Below are 15,674 nucleotides of genomic sequence, written 5' to 3' on the forward strand. Positions count from 1 at the left end.
TTAATAAAGGTTATGACCAGGAATGAAAAAACAGCATGATTAATTTTCACACAAATGGGCATTAGTAATAGTGAAAAATGCTAGTTATATATTGCAGTCAAGAAATCAATACATATTCTTTGTATAGACCTCATATCATTTAAGGGATCTCCCCTGACATGTCTGACTATAAATTCCTGTCCCACTCAGATTTTTCCCCAAGAGGTCAAGTATTACACAATTTTCAGCACATATTGTTTCATGCCTTGAGGAATACACATTGAGTACTGACTGTCTTGTAGGCAAAATATAGGATGCTGAGAAACAAAAACCCAAAAACATGATGATTGTGACAGAATATAAGCAAATAAACATCATATATCATGTCACATGGTTACAGATGCTATGAAGAAAAAAAGTAGGTATTAAAAAGAGTCAATTGAGGTGTTATTTGTTACTGAGAATTCAGGAAAATCTGCATATGAGGAAGACAAATGGGGGACAAGGTTGTCTGGGGAAGTGTGTGCCCTGCAGTGGATAGAGCCAGAGGAGAGACCCTAAGGAAGATGCTTCTCTCAGATCTTCAAGACTCAGATGAAGCCAGAATGGTGAGGGGAAGGAACAGGAGGGTGGACGATGGGGGATGGTGTCAGAGGATGCTGGGAAATGAGGCAGTCCCCCAGCACAGCTGGAACAGCAAGATGCAAGAAGTGACTTATTCACATTGTTCCCTGCACTTCTTAATTTTGTTCCTGAGGAATTCTCTGAGTGGAAATTATCCCCTCATTTTGCTCTGTTGGCTGACATTCTTGCATCTGTATTTTCAGGGTCACACTTTGGAATACATGGGCTAGGTGCCACTCCACTGAGAACTGCTCATGCCTCGTAAAATATACAGGCATACACACAACAAAAATGCACACAGTGCACTATGACCTCCAGGGGACATGTTACTACCAGGCTCTTCTCTCGCCAACCACAATAGGTAGGAAATAAATGAAGCAAGGAAGCTGTCAACAGTAGATTGTCTTTACCTTAGAGAATGTAAAAATAGTACCCAAATTCCAGTTATAAATCCTCCCATGAACATGTAAGCATGAGGCTCCATAGTCACATGGCCATTTTGTTTTCTGTATCTAAGAAAGGATGAAAAGCACTTCACAACCATAGAGAGGAAAGAAATAGACATGATTGGAAAAAGAAGATCTAAAATGCCCAGGTGACCCTGCGAGACTGTGATGTGGAGAAAGCTTTCCTGGTTCTGGCAGCATTCCAGCACACTTATATCCCTTTGTTGACCAGAACAAACAATACAGCAGAAAAATCAAATAATTCTCAGAAGAAAGGAATGGTGTCTTAAAATGTTAAGACACTTACTGATTGAACATCCCACTCGAAAAAATAGGAAAGGGAGTAAACTCTCCTTTTATAACAAAAAAATACAACATTAAATAGTAGAGGATTTTTTTTTCCGCAAGGATAGATTCATATCTGTTGCCAATCTTCCTCATGTATTCTCCACCGCAAAGCCCCAGTGTGTGGTTGTATATCCTATTAGTAAGTCATTCTTGGTCTTCTATGTGGGCTACCACCACAGCATGGCACCCAACAGATGGGTGGTTCTGCAACCTGGAAGCAAACCCGGGCCGTGGCAGCAGTGAATGCCAAACTTTAACCACTAGGGCATCAGGGCTGCTTCAATAATGGGGAATTTTAAAAGATGAAATGGTAAATGACTTTCTAAATAATATTAAATGCAAAACGTTGGAAATGGAAAATGGAGTTCTGAACTTGGATCTACCACATACTAGCTGTTTGTCAAGGAGACCAATCAGACCATTCTGAGTGTTAACGTTCGCACTCTGCTAGTGGGGATGGCAGTGTCCTTTGCCTGGAGATGGTCAGCAGATTTAGTCAATACATGTAACATGCTTGGCATAGTTAACAAATGTTGGTTAGTGAATGATTATCACTGGTGATGAGCTGAAGCCAAATTTTTCCTTTTACCTCTCAGATGTTTCCATTGCTCCTCCAGGTGTAGGTAATGAAATACTTTAAAGCTCATTAGCATAATTCTTTTTGCATACTAAATATAATTTTTTATGTGAATACCCAACATGCCAGACAATACTGTGAAATGCATGCCAAGACTGCTGTTGCAAAGTAACATCTACCTTCTTGATCTGGGATTCCTAGTAAATACAGAACATGCTCAAATGCATTCCGTCTCAAACATTTTTAAAAACTGCAGTCGGTTCACTGCACAGGCCTTAAAACCTAACACTCTATTTTACAGCTCCTCTTCTGTGTAAAGCTCCTCAGATAGGTTTTAATTTTACTGGAACCACTTTACAGCTCCCATTTCTTTTTCGTTCTCATCCGCCCAGATGTCCTTTCCCATCACTTAATTATAACAATAATCTTTATATTTCTGAGTCCAAAAGACACTTCTCTTTTTATTATACTAAATAAATTAATTGTAAATTAGTCAGTCTACCTAACAAACAAACATGACAATCTCTCAGTTCTGGGCAAGGCTGCTTTGGCTCTCAGGTAACCTGAGATAAAAGCTCTCCTCTCCCACTGTCTCTGAACCTTTCATGAGGTACCTCCTGAGCTCTCAGACTCACCTGGATGGAATCTCGGAGAGGAAGGGGTCCATGTGGAAGTCTGAATTCCTTTCTGGATGGTTGATGATGGAGACTGAAGCTCTGTTCCCAGAGAGGACAGCAGGAAGGAGTGAAACATCAGTTCCCCAGCAAGACCTAGGTCTCCAAAAGCAGCAACCATGTTGTTTCAGCTCACTGTTGCACACGCTGATGGTCTGCAGCAGAGGAGATGTTTACAGCTCTCTCCATCTGCTCACTAGGCACTGTTTCCAATGTTGCTCCCGTCTCTGAGCACATCATTTTCTGTGGGACACTGATATGGACACAAAGAAAATTATTCCTGCTGACTCTGTGCTCAAGAGACCGGATTAGAAGTCAAGGTATATCTAGTTTTAATTACAACTTCTCCAGGAATTTCCCTGTCTTCTGGAGGTCTAAACCTCCTTGCATCTTATCCCAATCTTGAGTTACTGTTTTTTCCAAATCTGAGATTGATGAATCTGTTTTGACTAGATCCCTTGGGTCTCCAAATATTGACTTGTGGCGGGGAACAATTCCTGATATCTCCCCAAAATTTCTCTTCCCCTCTTCAACAAGGGAGGGAGGTGTGTTTCTTTGATATGAAACCATGGGTATTATAACCTTTGGCTTCATGATACTTTTGACAAATCAATCATGAGTTTCATGCTCTTAACACAAATTAAAGCTGTCTTTTAATCCTTTATCTGAAAAAATATTGCTTAATTATAAGATATGTTTAGATCTTTTTATGCACCATGGACAGAGCTTACATTCTGGCGTGAGTTTGCTCATTTAAGTTATACTAATGTCCATTCTCTGTGGTCAGTACAATCATAAATTTGTCTACTTTTGCAGAAACAGAGCTCAGAAGGGTAAAATAATTTTCCCCAAGTTACGACTGAGGAAGGGATGAGATTTCTTGGAATTCCAAATTATTTCCATTCTCATGGTCTACGTCAGTGGTTCTCTACCAGGGGTGATCATCCCAGCAAGGACACTTGTCATTGTCTGGAGGCATTATTGCTTGCTATAACTGGGGAAGTACTACTGCCACCTAAAGGGTTGAGGCCAGGGATGCTGTTCAACATTCTATAACGCACAGGATATCCCCACCACAAAGAAATTCTCAAGCATAAATGCCAACAGTGAGAAGACTGTGAACACTATTCTAGACAAGAATTTCTCCAACATTAATGGGTATGTGGATCACTGGGATCTTGTTCAGATGCAGATTTTGATTCAGCATATCTAACGTGAGGCCAGACTTTCTACATTTGTAACTAGTTCCCCATTGATCCTAATACTACACGTTTTGGTCTGTGGTTGACTGTAAGTATCAATGTTTGGTCCAGTATAGGGTCAGAAGTAGATATTTTGAGGGCTTCTTCACCAAGAAGCCTCCCACACACCTCAGGTCTGACATTGTCTTCAAATGGACTCAATAGTTCAGCTTCTGCATACACACATGCACACACGCCTCTTGATTATTTCCCTCATGGCAGGAAATAAAACTTTAGCCCTCTTTTTTTTTGTCTATAAACTCAGGAAATTCCATCTACATTATGGAGAGGACGTGAGAAGTAAGCAATGTTTTAGATCTCAGCTAGAAAGATTAAAAATGCAGATATTATTTAGCTGAGAATTTCTTACTCTCAGTATGATTTGCATCCTGGGATAGATCATCCTCTGTGGTGGGGTCTGTCCTGTGTGTTGTAGGGTGTCTAGAACGTCCCTGCCTCCATCTACACCTCTCCAATGTCACAGCCTAAAATGTCTCTGGACACTGCTCAACGTCCTCTGGGGGACAAAATTCCTCCTGGTTAGAACCACAGTTTAAATTTAACCACTTCTAAATATTTTTGTTGATTGGGATAGTATCAGTTGTGATAAACAATGTGAAAGAACATCAAAAGTGTAAATAGCACAGCCACATCATGAAATATTATGAGCCCATAAAAGTAATGAATCATCATTATGGTTGTTGGTTAGAGGGATGTCCATAAGGTAACATTGGGTAAGAAGGAAAGGGAGAGACAAGCTGGAATAAACGATTGTCCTAAGATGTTAAGAGTACTTATCTTCTGCACAGGATCCTATTTATGTATTTAAATTAAAAGTATGTAAATATGTACGGATGTATGTACAGAAAGAAAAGTTCTAAAAGAAAGTAGGAACTTAAGGAAGGAAGAATGACAGTAAGAATGAAATTATGTTAAGTTTAGAGCTTTTAAAACAACTGTAGAAAACAAAATAGATTGAAAATTTCAAACTAATTTTATTTACATATAAACTATTAATACTTGAATGGTATCAACATAGGTCACTAATTCATAATTAAATTGCAAAAGACTTGGAAATAAAAGAATATAATAGAAAGCCTTTTAAAAACGCAGAGAGGAAGCAGTGTCTAAAGTTATAATTTCTTCTTATATAAAGATTAAAATATGCTTATTGAAGATACAGATAATGGTCAAATGGTGAAGAAGAATGCCTCCAGATGGTGGCTAAAGGGGATGCAACTTTGAGAAATAAATCTAATCACAAAACACCAAAGTAAAAAATAAAGACTAACAGAGATGTGAAGCACGTTGCAAATATATATGAAGGGTGATTTATTAGCACAAACTATGCAGAAGAAACTTCACTTTGGTTTTTGTTTAAAGCAAGGTCTTGCATGTGAAGAATATTAAAGTGACAGGTCATTTCTTTCAGTAAAAAGAGCAAAGGAGGAACACAATACGAGCAAGTGATGCATGGGACCACAGACAGTTTTGTTCTTTTTGATGAAATTGTAAATGTGATCTTTTTTTAAAATTTCTCATTCTGAGAGTTTGTTGTTAGTGTGTAGAAACATGATAGATTTTTGTATATTTATTTTTTATCTTGCAACTTTATTGAATTTGTTTTGTTAGTTCTAATGGTGGTTTGGTGGAGTCTGTATAGTTTTCTCTATATAAAATCATGCCATCTGCAAATATTGACAATTTTACTTCTTTCTTTCCAATTTGGGTACATTTTATTTCTTCCCATATTTTTGCCAAAATGCCCTAGCTAGGAATTCCAATAGTGTGTTGAACAAAAGTGACAAGATTGGGCATCCTTGCCTTGTCCCTGATCTTAGCAGAAAAGCTTTAGGCTTTTCACTGTTGAGTAGGATGTTAGCTGTGGGCTTGTCATTTATAGCCTGTCTGTTGAGGTGCATTCCCTCAATACACAGCTTGTTGAGGGTTTTTGTTATAAATGGAAGCTGCATTTTGTCAAGTGCCTTTTTTTTTTTTTTGCATCTATTGGGATGATCATATGATTTTTCTCCTTCATTTAGTTAATATGGTGTATCGTGTTGATCAATTTACAAATGGTAAACCACACTTCCATCCTGGGAACAACTCCCACTTTGATCATAATACATGATCCCTTTAATGTATTGTAGAATTTGGTTTGCTAATAGTTCATTGAGGATTTTTGCACCTATGTTCATTATGGATATTGGCCGGTAATTTTCTTTTCTTGTGGTATCCTTGCCTGGTTTTGGTATTGGGGTAATGTTGAAATTGTAAAATGACTTTGGATGTATTCTCTCCTCTTCATGTTCTTGGAAGAGTTTGAGAAGGATTGGTATAATTCTATTTTTAATAAGTGGTCTTTAACATTTTTGTTGGTTTTTGATTACCATATCAATCTTCTTACTAGTAATTGGTTTATTGAGAGTTTCTATTTCTTCATGCTGCAGTCTTGGAATGCTGTATGTTTCTAGGAATTTAACTATTTCTTCTAGGTAGTCCAATTCCTGGTGTATAATCATTCATGTAGTATCTCACAACACTGCATTTCTGTGGTATCAGTTGTGATGTCTCCTCTTTCATTTCAGACTTCATTCGGCCAAGTCCTGTCTTTGTTTGTTGCTGTGGAGCCTGGCTAAAGGTTTATAAACTGTGCTTGTCTTTTCAAAGAACTACCTTTTAGTTATATTGATCTTTGTTGTCTCTATTTCATTTATTTCCCTCTCAGATCTTTATTTCCTTCCTTCTACTACGTTTGGGCTTCGTTTGTTCTTCTTTTTCCACTTCCCTGAAATGTCAAGTTAGATTGCTTATTTGAGAGTTTTCTTCTGTCTGGAGGTATGTCTGTATCACTGTGAACGTCCCTTTTAGAAATGCTTTGCAGACTACCATAAATTTTGGTATGTGATATTTTCATTGCTTTTGGGTGGAATGTTCTATATATATTGATTAAGTGCATCTGGCCTAATGTGATATTTAAGGCTGAATTTTCCTTCTTGTCTTGATGATTTATCCATTAATGTAAATGGGGTATTAAAGTCCTGTACAATTATTGTATTGCTGTCAACTTCTGCCTTTAATATTTGCTTTTTATATTTAGGTGCTTTTACGTTGGCTATATAAGTATTTATAAATGGTAGCTCTTGTTGTTGCATTGACCCCTTTATCATTATGTAATGCCTTCTTTGTATATTACTGCAGTCTTTGTATTAAAACCTATTTTGTATGAAATTAAGCAGACTTACCTCAGCTTTCCTTTGGTTTTAATTGGACCACAACATCTTTTTTCCATCTTTTAACTTTCAGTGTGTGTATATTCTTACATCTGAATTGAGTCTCTTGTGGGCATCATATAGATGGGTCTTGTTTTTGTATCCATTCAGCCACTGTGTGTTGCTTTAGTGGATAATTTTGTACATTTGCATTCAAAGTAATCATTGACAAGTATGTGTTTATTGCTGTTTTAAAAATTATTTTCTGGCTGTTTCAGTAGTTACTCTCTCTTACTTTCTTCTTCTCTTGGTCTCTTCTTTTATGGTTTGATGACTTTCTTCACTGTTATGCTTAGATTCCTTTCCCATTATCTTTGTTTATCTACTATAGGTTTTTGCTTTGTTGTCACCATGAAGCTTACATAAAACAACCTATATTTATAACAGCCTACTTTATATTGATAATAACAAGTTTGAGCACATTATAAAACTGCATTTTTGCTCTCTCCTCGTGTTTCATGTTGTTGATGTCACATTTAACATCATTTTATTACGTGAATCCCTTAACCTATTATTCTAGTTATAGTTATTTTTACTCCTTTTGTCTTTATCTTCATACCAGCTTTATATGTGATCAATTCACTACTTTTGGTGTATATTTACCTTCACAGTGAGATTTATAATTTCATATGGTTTGTTGTTGCTAAATAGTGCCTTTTTTCAGCTTAAAGGTGTCCCTTTTACATTGCTTGTAAGGCTGGTTTAGTGGTGATGAACACTTTTAGCTTCTGCTTGTCCTGAAAATTATTTATTTCTTGCTCAATTCTAAATGAAAACTTTCCCAGGTAAAGTATTCTTGGTGGAAACAGTTGTTTTTTTTTTTTTTTTTTTATCAGCACTTTGAATAAATTGTGCCTTTCCTTTCTGGCTGCAAAAGTTTTGCTTAAAAATCTGCTGATAGTCATGTGTTGGTTCCCTTGCATGTAACAAGTTGGTTTTGTCATGCTGCTTTTACGATTTTCTCTTTATCTGTAATTTTTGACATTTTAATTATACTGCATCTGAGTGTGGATCTCATTGGGTTCATGTTATTTGGAATTCTCAGAACTTCCTGGATCTGGATGTTTGTTTCCATCCCTGGGTTAGGAAAGTTTTCAGTCATTATTTCTTCAAATATAAATTTTTTGTCCCTTTCTCTCCCTCTTCTCCTTCTGGTACCCCTGTAATGTGGATGTTATTCTGTTTGATGTTGTCTCAAGTTATGGTGACTTTTTGTAATTTTGTTTTTTCTTTTTGCTGCTCTGTTTGGGTATGTATCACTGTCCTGTCCTTGTGATCACTGATCCTTTCTTCTGCTTCATCTACTCAGCTGTTGAACTCCTGGAGTGTATTTTTCAGTTCAGTTATTGTATTCTTCAGTGCTGTGTATTCTGTTTGGCACTTTCTTATATTTTATACCTCTTTGTTGAAATTCTTAATGTGTTCATCTTTTCTTCCTGAGTTTGATGAGCACCTTTAGGACCATTATTTTGATATCTTTATCAGGTAAATTACTTATCTCTGTTTTATCAACTTTTTTTCTGAGGTTTTAACTTGTTTTTCTGTTCTTAACATATTCTTTTTTGTCCCCATTTTGCTTGATTATTTGTGTCTTTTCTATGCATTAGGTGAAACAGTTACTTTTCTCCATCTTGAAAGAGTGGCCTCATGTGGAAGATGAAACTTATTCTTCATCCTTGCCATAATTCTTGGTTTTGTCTCAAATCTTTATGATGTCCAATCATCCTGTTTTATTTTTCATAGCTTCCATTTGTTGTGGGTGTGCCGAGAGCTGTCAGTGTTCCAAATGGCAGAATGTCAATCAGCATCTAATTTCAGGTCAATTGAAATAGGACCTCAGAGAGCAGGTTTTAAAATATGCAAGTGTATAGAGTCCTGTGGGACCACCATCATAAACCTTGCCGGCTTCCAGGCTAGGTGATCTGGAAGTGTCTTTTGTTCAACAGTTGGGGAAACTAGGACTCCAGATACCACGTGTATAAACTCCTTTCTGGGAGGTACCAGTGAGCTGTGGTAAGACAGAGAGAGTTCAAAGAAGGCCCCTCCAGTGGACACTGTCTGAGAGCCGGTCAACCAAGGAGAGTCCCTTATTGAGCAGCAACAGAAGCTGAGGTACTAGAGGTACTGGGGCATCAGACACGAGGAAACCCCTCCCAGAAACACTGGTGGACCAGATGCAGTAGAGAGAGTGTTAGATAGGGCCCATCTTCTGAGACCTCTGGGTAGGTTGTGGTGAGCCCTTAGATGTGTGTTAGAGTAGAAGCCTGCCTCTCAGGCAGCAGCTGCAGTGATAAGCTGTAAGCCTCTTTCACAGAGAGACTGAGCTTCTGGGCCTCTTACTCCTTGCTGTGCCCTGAGGACAGTTGCTGTTTAATGACACTTTTTCTGTTTTTTATATTCTTGAGGGTCCAGTCTACATAAGCTCTGATGGACTCCAGAGCCAGGTGATATAGAGATGTCCCCTGGCAGCAGCGGCAAAAAAATGGGGCACCAGACAAGGTTATAAACTCCTTTCTGGGAGATAGCAGAAGGCTGGAGCAGTCCAGATGGAGAGCCCAAAGACTGCATGAATGGCCTCTGTTCCCTAGGAACTCCTCCCCTTGCCTTTATGAATATGGCAGAAGAGAATTTGTCAGGCCAAAGCTCCTGGACAAGTAAATAGGGCTCTTTTTCGGGAAAAATAAGTGCTATGTTTCAGTCTGCCATCAGTGAAGTGTCCTGGGGTGGCTGCCAGCCAAGAACTGTCTCTCTGATGGTTACAATCCATGGGACCCAAGAGCTCAAGCCCTCCTGGCCTCATGAGCCAGCTTTGCAATTCATGTCCCTTAGGCTGCTACCATAAAAACTGGGGCTCTGTATGTAAAATATAAAAAGCATGGGCACCAGGTATATGTACAATCTCCCCTCCACAAGACACTGGCACTGTGGAGTGTGGCAGAAGGAGAGCTCATGAACTGCACCTGCAGGCATTAGCTAGGCAGTGGGGGTGGCAGGGATGGCACACAGTGGTTTTAGCAAGGCAGAGGGGGAAGATGAGGGGTGCCTGACACTTTAGCGAGGCAGATGGGAGATCATTGAGGCAATTTAAGCAAAGCAAAGGGAGAGCACAAAAATGGTACCCACCAGTTCCTCTTTCCTCAGAAAGAACCTTGACAGAGCACGCCCCCTCTGGTGGATGCATTAAGGTTGGCAAATTATTCCCCTTCACATATGGTCTGGGCACTTTTCAAACTGCTGCTTCTGCCTTGGACACTGAAGCAAGTGAGTACTTGCACAAACGCCTTAAGAGCAGTTTATCCATTTCCTGTATACATTTGGGCTCGTGGTCATAATCCCCGATTGTTTTCAAAGTCACATGTTTTGGAGCCTTGTCTTGCAAATACAGATCTTCAGAGTTGAGGTGCTTCCATTGGGGTGTGAGTCCCTCACTCCTTGGGGAGAAGCTCCAGGTTTGTGAGGTCCCCCTGTTTGTGGGTTGCTGCCCCAGGCGTGGGGATTTGGGCAAGACTAAGTCTCAGCCAATTTTAACAACTACCTTAAAAGGTCATTAAAGTTTATTGTGAACTTTCTTAAATTTTACACAAATGGAAATGTAGTGTGTGTACCATAATTTTTGTATGCCTCTTTTAATTCATCAAGTTATACATTTAAAATATGTGCACTTTGTAGTATGTAATTATTCTTCAACAGATTACTTATGAAGAGAAAATTCTAGAGGTGCCAGGATCAGAACAGGATCTGGGGCACAAGCAGCTGCTTCACACTGAGCAGCGGTAGGAGACATCTCTTCTACCTGGGTGGAAAAATAGTGTCATCAATGGATACAGGGACAGTAGAAGTAAATTAAACAATTTACACTTGATTCACTTTTTTTGGGTAAAACTGCTTCAGTGGCCTGGGGTTCACTGATTTGGATCCTGGGTGTGGACATGGCACCACTTGTCAAGCCAGCTGTGGGAGGTGTCCCACATATAAAGTAGAGGAAGATGGGCATGGATGTGAGCTCAGGGCCAGTCTTCCTCACCAAGAGGAGGATTTGTGGGGGATATTAGCTCAGGGCTAATCTTACTCAAAATATATATATATAGATATATATAGAAACAGAGTTAACTGATCATATATTGATTCAAGTGAGAAGAGCAACATGGCCTCACACAATATCATGGATGAGCCTTAGAGACACAATGTGGAGACTCACAGCTTGCAGACCCACGATGAGATCAGCAGAGCTCAGAACAACTCCCCACCATGCAATCCCTTTTGGTAATAAAGGTAATATATTAAATATTTTCTTTCAGGATGGCTTGTTATGAAGCAACAGGTAACTGATTCAATAATCAAATTGAACAGAAGAGAGGACAATTATAATAATCTGCTCCTAATTATTCTTGGCATTTTTTCTTGTCTTTGAATACAAAGCATTTGCAGTTACTCTGTTATTTCATTTTATTTTAGACAACTGTATTTTAAACCTCTAGTAAGGGTTCATTTCCAGGTAACCAGGAAAGACTGAAAGGACATGCATGTTTGTTCAGGAAAACTGGGACCCAGATTCACATGGCTGGACAGGAAGTCATGCTCTCTTTTGGGTCATTCTTTAATCATAAAAGATAGATATCCTGAGCATAATGGATGATAATGATAATGATCATTCAACATCCCTTTCATAGTGATGACAATACCTAGAAGGGGGAAAACATTTTTTCTTTATGGCAATGAAAGCATTTGTGTTGTAAATAACACTGGAAGTTTGCAAGCAGAAACAAAAGCTAATTCAATAAAAAGTAGAAAAACATCAATTAATCCTTCTTCAAAAATATAAAACCATTTAGGTATGGCTACCAATCCTCCATACTCCAATCAGTAGATGTACAGAGTGAAAAATAAATATTCTGCACAGAATACATGGTGTTATTGTAAATTTTGCTTCATAAAATTGAAAGTCCTCTGTGATTCTAAGGTCATATTGAATCACTCTGTTTATTGAAACCTGTCCTTCAATGAAAAGTCCTCTGGGAGAAATGTGCTTGATGATCATTTTGCCAGTGACTAGGGTGGGCCTTGTGGACACCAGGCTGAAAGAACATAAGATCCTAATGAGAAGAATAAAACCCAGTAACCAATTACACATCACCACAGTGTGCTACACTCTACATTATCTGGAGGAGCAGTTGAGACAGTGACATACAAAGGAATGCCTGGCATAAAGTGAAAATTGTGCTCTGAGACTTCCTCTATTATAAAATTATACAAACTGCCTTGGTCAGCAAGTGTAGTTTTATTTCCCATACAAGTAATATAATTCATGGCAATTCTTTTAGTAAAACAAAAGAAAAATTATTTGTTATGATATATGCCATTTGAGAAAAATTATTCTAAAAAAAGTTCCATGCTGTTTATGAAGCTAATGGGTATTTACAAATATTCTGATCCATGACTGGAATAAATTTTGAAAAGTAAGAAAACAACAAAGGGAAAAAATGTTAGTTATCAAAGAGAGCAGAAAGCTTAATAAAGGGAGTTACTTGAATAGAGAAGTTGAAGTGAAAGAAGTAGAAATGCCAGGAAATAAATAGAAAGAACAATATCACTTCAAACGTCTTATCAAATGATCATATCTTCTGTCTCTGAGGTTTTGACCTCTGCAATCACGGGCACTTTTTCAGTGCTGGGACAATTTTGTAGTTTCCTTCACAAAGAATGATTTCAGAGCCTTCTTTATGTCTTTGTTCCTCAGACTATAGATGAAGGGGTTCAGCATGGGTGTGACCACAGTGTACATCACTGAGGCTATTGCACTTGAGTGTGAGCTGTGGGTGGCAGCAGAGCTGAGGTACACTCCTAGGACTGTACAATAAAATAAGGAGACAACAGAGAGGTGAGACACACAGGTGGAAAATGCTTTGTACTTCCCCTGAGCTGATGAGATTCCACGTATGCAGGAAACTATCTTGGAGTAAGAGTAAAGGATACCAGCAAAGGGACCCCCACCCAGCAGGACGGCTGCAAAATACATCACCATGTTGTTAAGAAAGGTGTCAGAACAGGCAAGTTGGACCATCTGATTAAGTTCACAAAAAAAGTGGGGGATTTCCAAGTTGGTACAGAAGGAAAGCCTCAATGCTGTTAAGCTTTGTAATAAGGAATTCAAGATACACATGATCCAGGACCCCTGAATCATCAGTCCACAGAGCCGGTGGTTCATGATGACTGTGTAGTGCAGGGGGTGGCAGATGGCCACAAACCGGTCATAGGCCATCACTGTTAGGAGAAAGATGTCCAACACTGCAAAGAGTATGAAAAAATAAATCAGTGTGATGCAACCCTCATAGGTTATGACTTTGCTTTGTGTCTGGATGTTCCACAGCATCTTCGGGATGGTGGTGGAGGTGAAACAGATATCTACGAAGGACAGGTTGCAGAGAAAGAAGTACATGGGTGTGTGGAGGAGGGAGTCTGAACTGACAGCCAAGATGATGAGCAGATTTCCACACACAGTAATCAGGTACATAGTGAGGAAAAGCCCAAATATGAGGAGCTGCCATTCTGGTTTCTCTGAAAATCCCAGAAGAAGAAATCCTGAAATTTGTGTATTATTGCCTGGTTCCATGTGGTGGAAGTGACTTCTAGGAAAGAAGGAAATAAAACGACTAATTTTCACACAAACTCGCATTACTAACATACTTGAAATGCTACAATTTATCATTTGTAGTAAAAAAAATTAATGTTAATATTATTTCTATGGATATGGCCCCCTTTGCGGATCCCTCATGTTACATCTGATATGGAATTTTTGCCCTAATCAACTTTTTTTCTTAAGGGTCATGTATTCTACAGTTTTAATGACAGATTCTTCATGTATTTCGGGAATATAAATTGGGTGTTGACCATGTTTTAGGCACTGTCTTGCCCATGCACATAAGATGCTGAAAACAAAAGTCCCTACAACTCAATGATGGAGATGAACATGCAGTGTAGGGAAATGATAAAATTATGTAACATTTCAGATGGTGCAGTGGGCTGAGGAAAAGGAAAGCAGGTGTAAAGGAGAGAGCGAAGAGGGTGTTCTATTTTTCATGTGTGTTTAGTCAAGGCCTGAAAACAAGGCAACACATGAACAGAGACCTCAAGTAGGACAAAGAGGGAGATGCAAGTTTACGTGGGGAAGTATGTGTCTGGCAGAGGGAATGGTCAGTGCAAGGGCCCCATGGAAGGTGCTTCTTTCAAATGCTCAAGTCAAAAAAAGTGAAGTTAATGTTGCAAAGTGCATGAGGCTGAGAAAGTGATGAGAGATCGTCGCAGAAGTGTTATGGAGTGAGGTGGCCTCTCTGCTACAGCTGAAACCTCATCCACTCTACCTCTTGAACGTTTTTAATCTTCTGAATTGAAACAGATCCCTGTCTTAGTACTTTCTCTGGATTGAATACTGGCCCATCTATTGTAAGAGTCACCTTAGAATATGTGAGTCCTGCTACCCCTGTTCTAAGGACTTCGCACACTCCACAGGTGACACAGACACACGCACCTGTGGCACACCACGGCCTCCTGGGTTGTGTTTGTTATTCCCATGTCTTTCTCAGGTCCATGAATACTGAAAATACCAGGAATGAACACAACCCAAGTTGGCCAGATCAATGATCTCTTCTTCTGTGTAATATGGACATGGTTCCCAGAAACTTCACTTCTTAAGCCCAAATAAACTTGGGCTCCATATTGGAGTGACAATTTTCTGCCATCCATTAATATAAACATTAAAAAATCTACTCAATAAACAGAGAGAGAATAAAATGGATGAGGAGGAAAAGAGGTCTCATAAGCTCAGCTGTCAGCTGAAATTTCAAGACACAGAGAGCCCCACATTCAAATGCTCTTTATTAATTTTGTTTCCAAGAAATCCCGAGGGTAGAAATGATCCTGTTATTTCCATCTATTAGTTAACATTCTGGCATCTGTATTTTAAGGGTCATGTTTTGGAGTACATGGGCTAGGTACTACTGCCCCGAGAACTGTGTTAGTCCCGCAAAATACACAGGCACACACGCACAACCAGCACACACACACACACACACACATACACACTGTTCTGTGACTTCCTGGGGCCATGCTACTACCAGGCACTTCTCACCCCAGCCACAATAATTAGGAAAGAAATGACACAAGGGAAGATGTCAACATCAGATTATCTTTGCACTAAAGCACGTAAGTATACTGAAATTCCAGCTTGTAAGCCTCCCATGAACATGTAAACATGGGACTCCATATTCATATAAACATTGGGTCCCATATTTAAGAAAACATAAACAGCACTTCAAAAACTGAGAGAAGAAAGATACAGATGAAGCGGGAAAAAAAAAATCAAATAAGCTCAGCTGGTTCCTAGCAATTGTGGTGAAGAGAAAACTTCCTTGGTTCTGGCAGCATTCCAACTCCAGTTCAATCCCTTCATGCTCAGAATAACTAACAAAGCAGCACAAAAACTCACAGTTTATCCTCAAGAGAAGATAACATAATCC

The 15,674-nt window shown here is 39.0% G+C and overlaps 1 protein-coding gene across 1 annotated transcript; it reads right to left on the reverse strand.

Annotated features, from left to right (window-relative positions):
• Positions 1 to 12,554: 12,554 nt before the first annotated feature.
• Positions 12,555 to 13,771, reverse strand: LOC106821889 (putative olfactory receptor 7A2). Its single transcript, XM_014826761.3, has one exon. The coding sequence runs from the start codon at positions 13,769 to 13,771 to the stop codon at positions 12,824 to 12,826; it is 948 nt and encodes a 315-aa protein (XP_014682247.3). The 3' UTR covers positions 12,555 to 12,823.
• Between the last annotated feature and the right edge of the window lie 1,903 nt (positions 13,772 to 15,674).

This window comes from Equus asinus, chromosome 3 (assembly GCF_041296235.1).
Source record: "Equus asinus isolate D_3611 breed Donkey chromosome 3, EquAss-T2T_v2, whole genome shotgun sequence".
NCBI classification, from domain to species: Eukaryota; Metazoa; Chordata; class Mammalia; order Perissodactyla; family Equidae; genus Equus; species Equus asinus.

What these genes read in the sequence shown, in the direction of transcription:
- LOC106821889 (XM_014826761.3), bottom strand. Translation starts at nt 13,771, where the DNA reads ATGGAACCAGGCAATAATACACAAATTTCAGGATTTCTTCTTCTGGGA.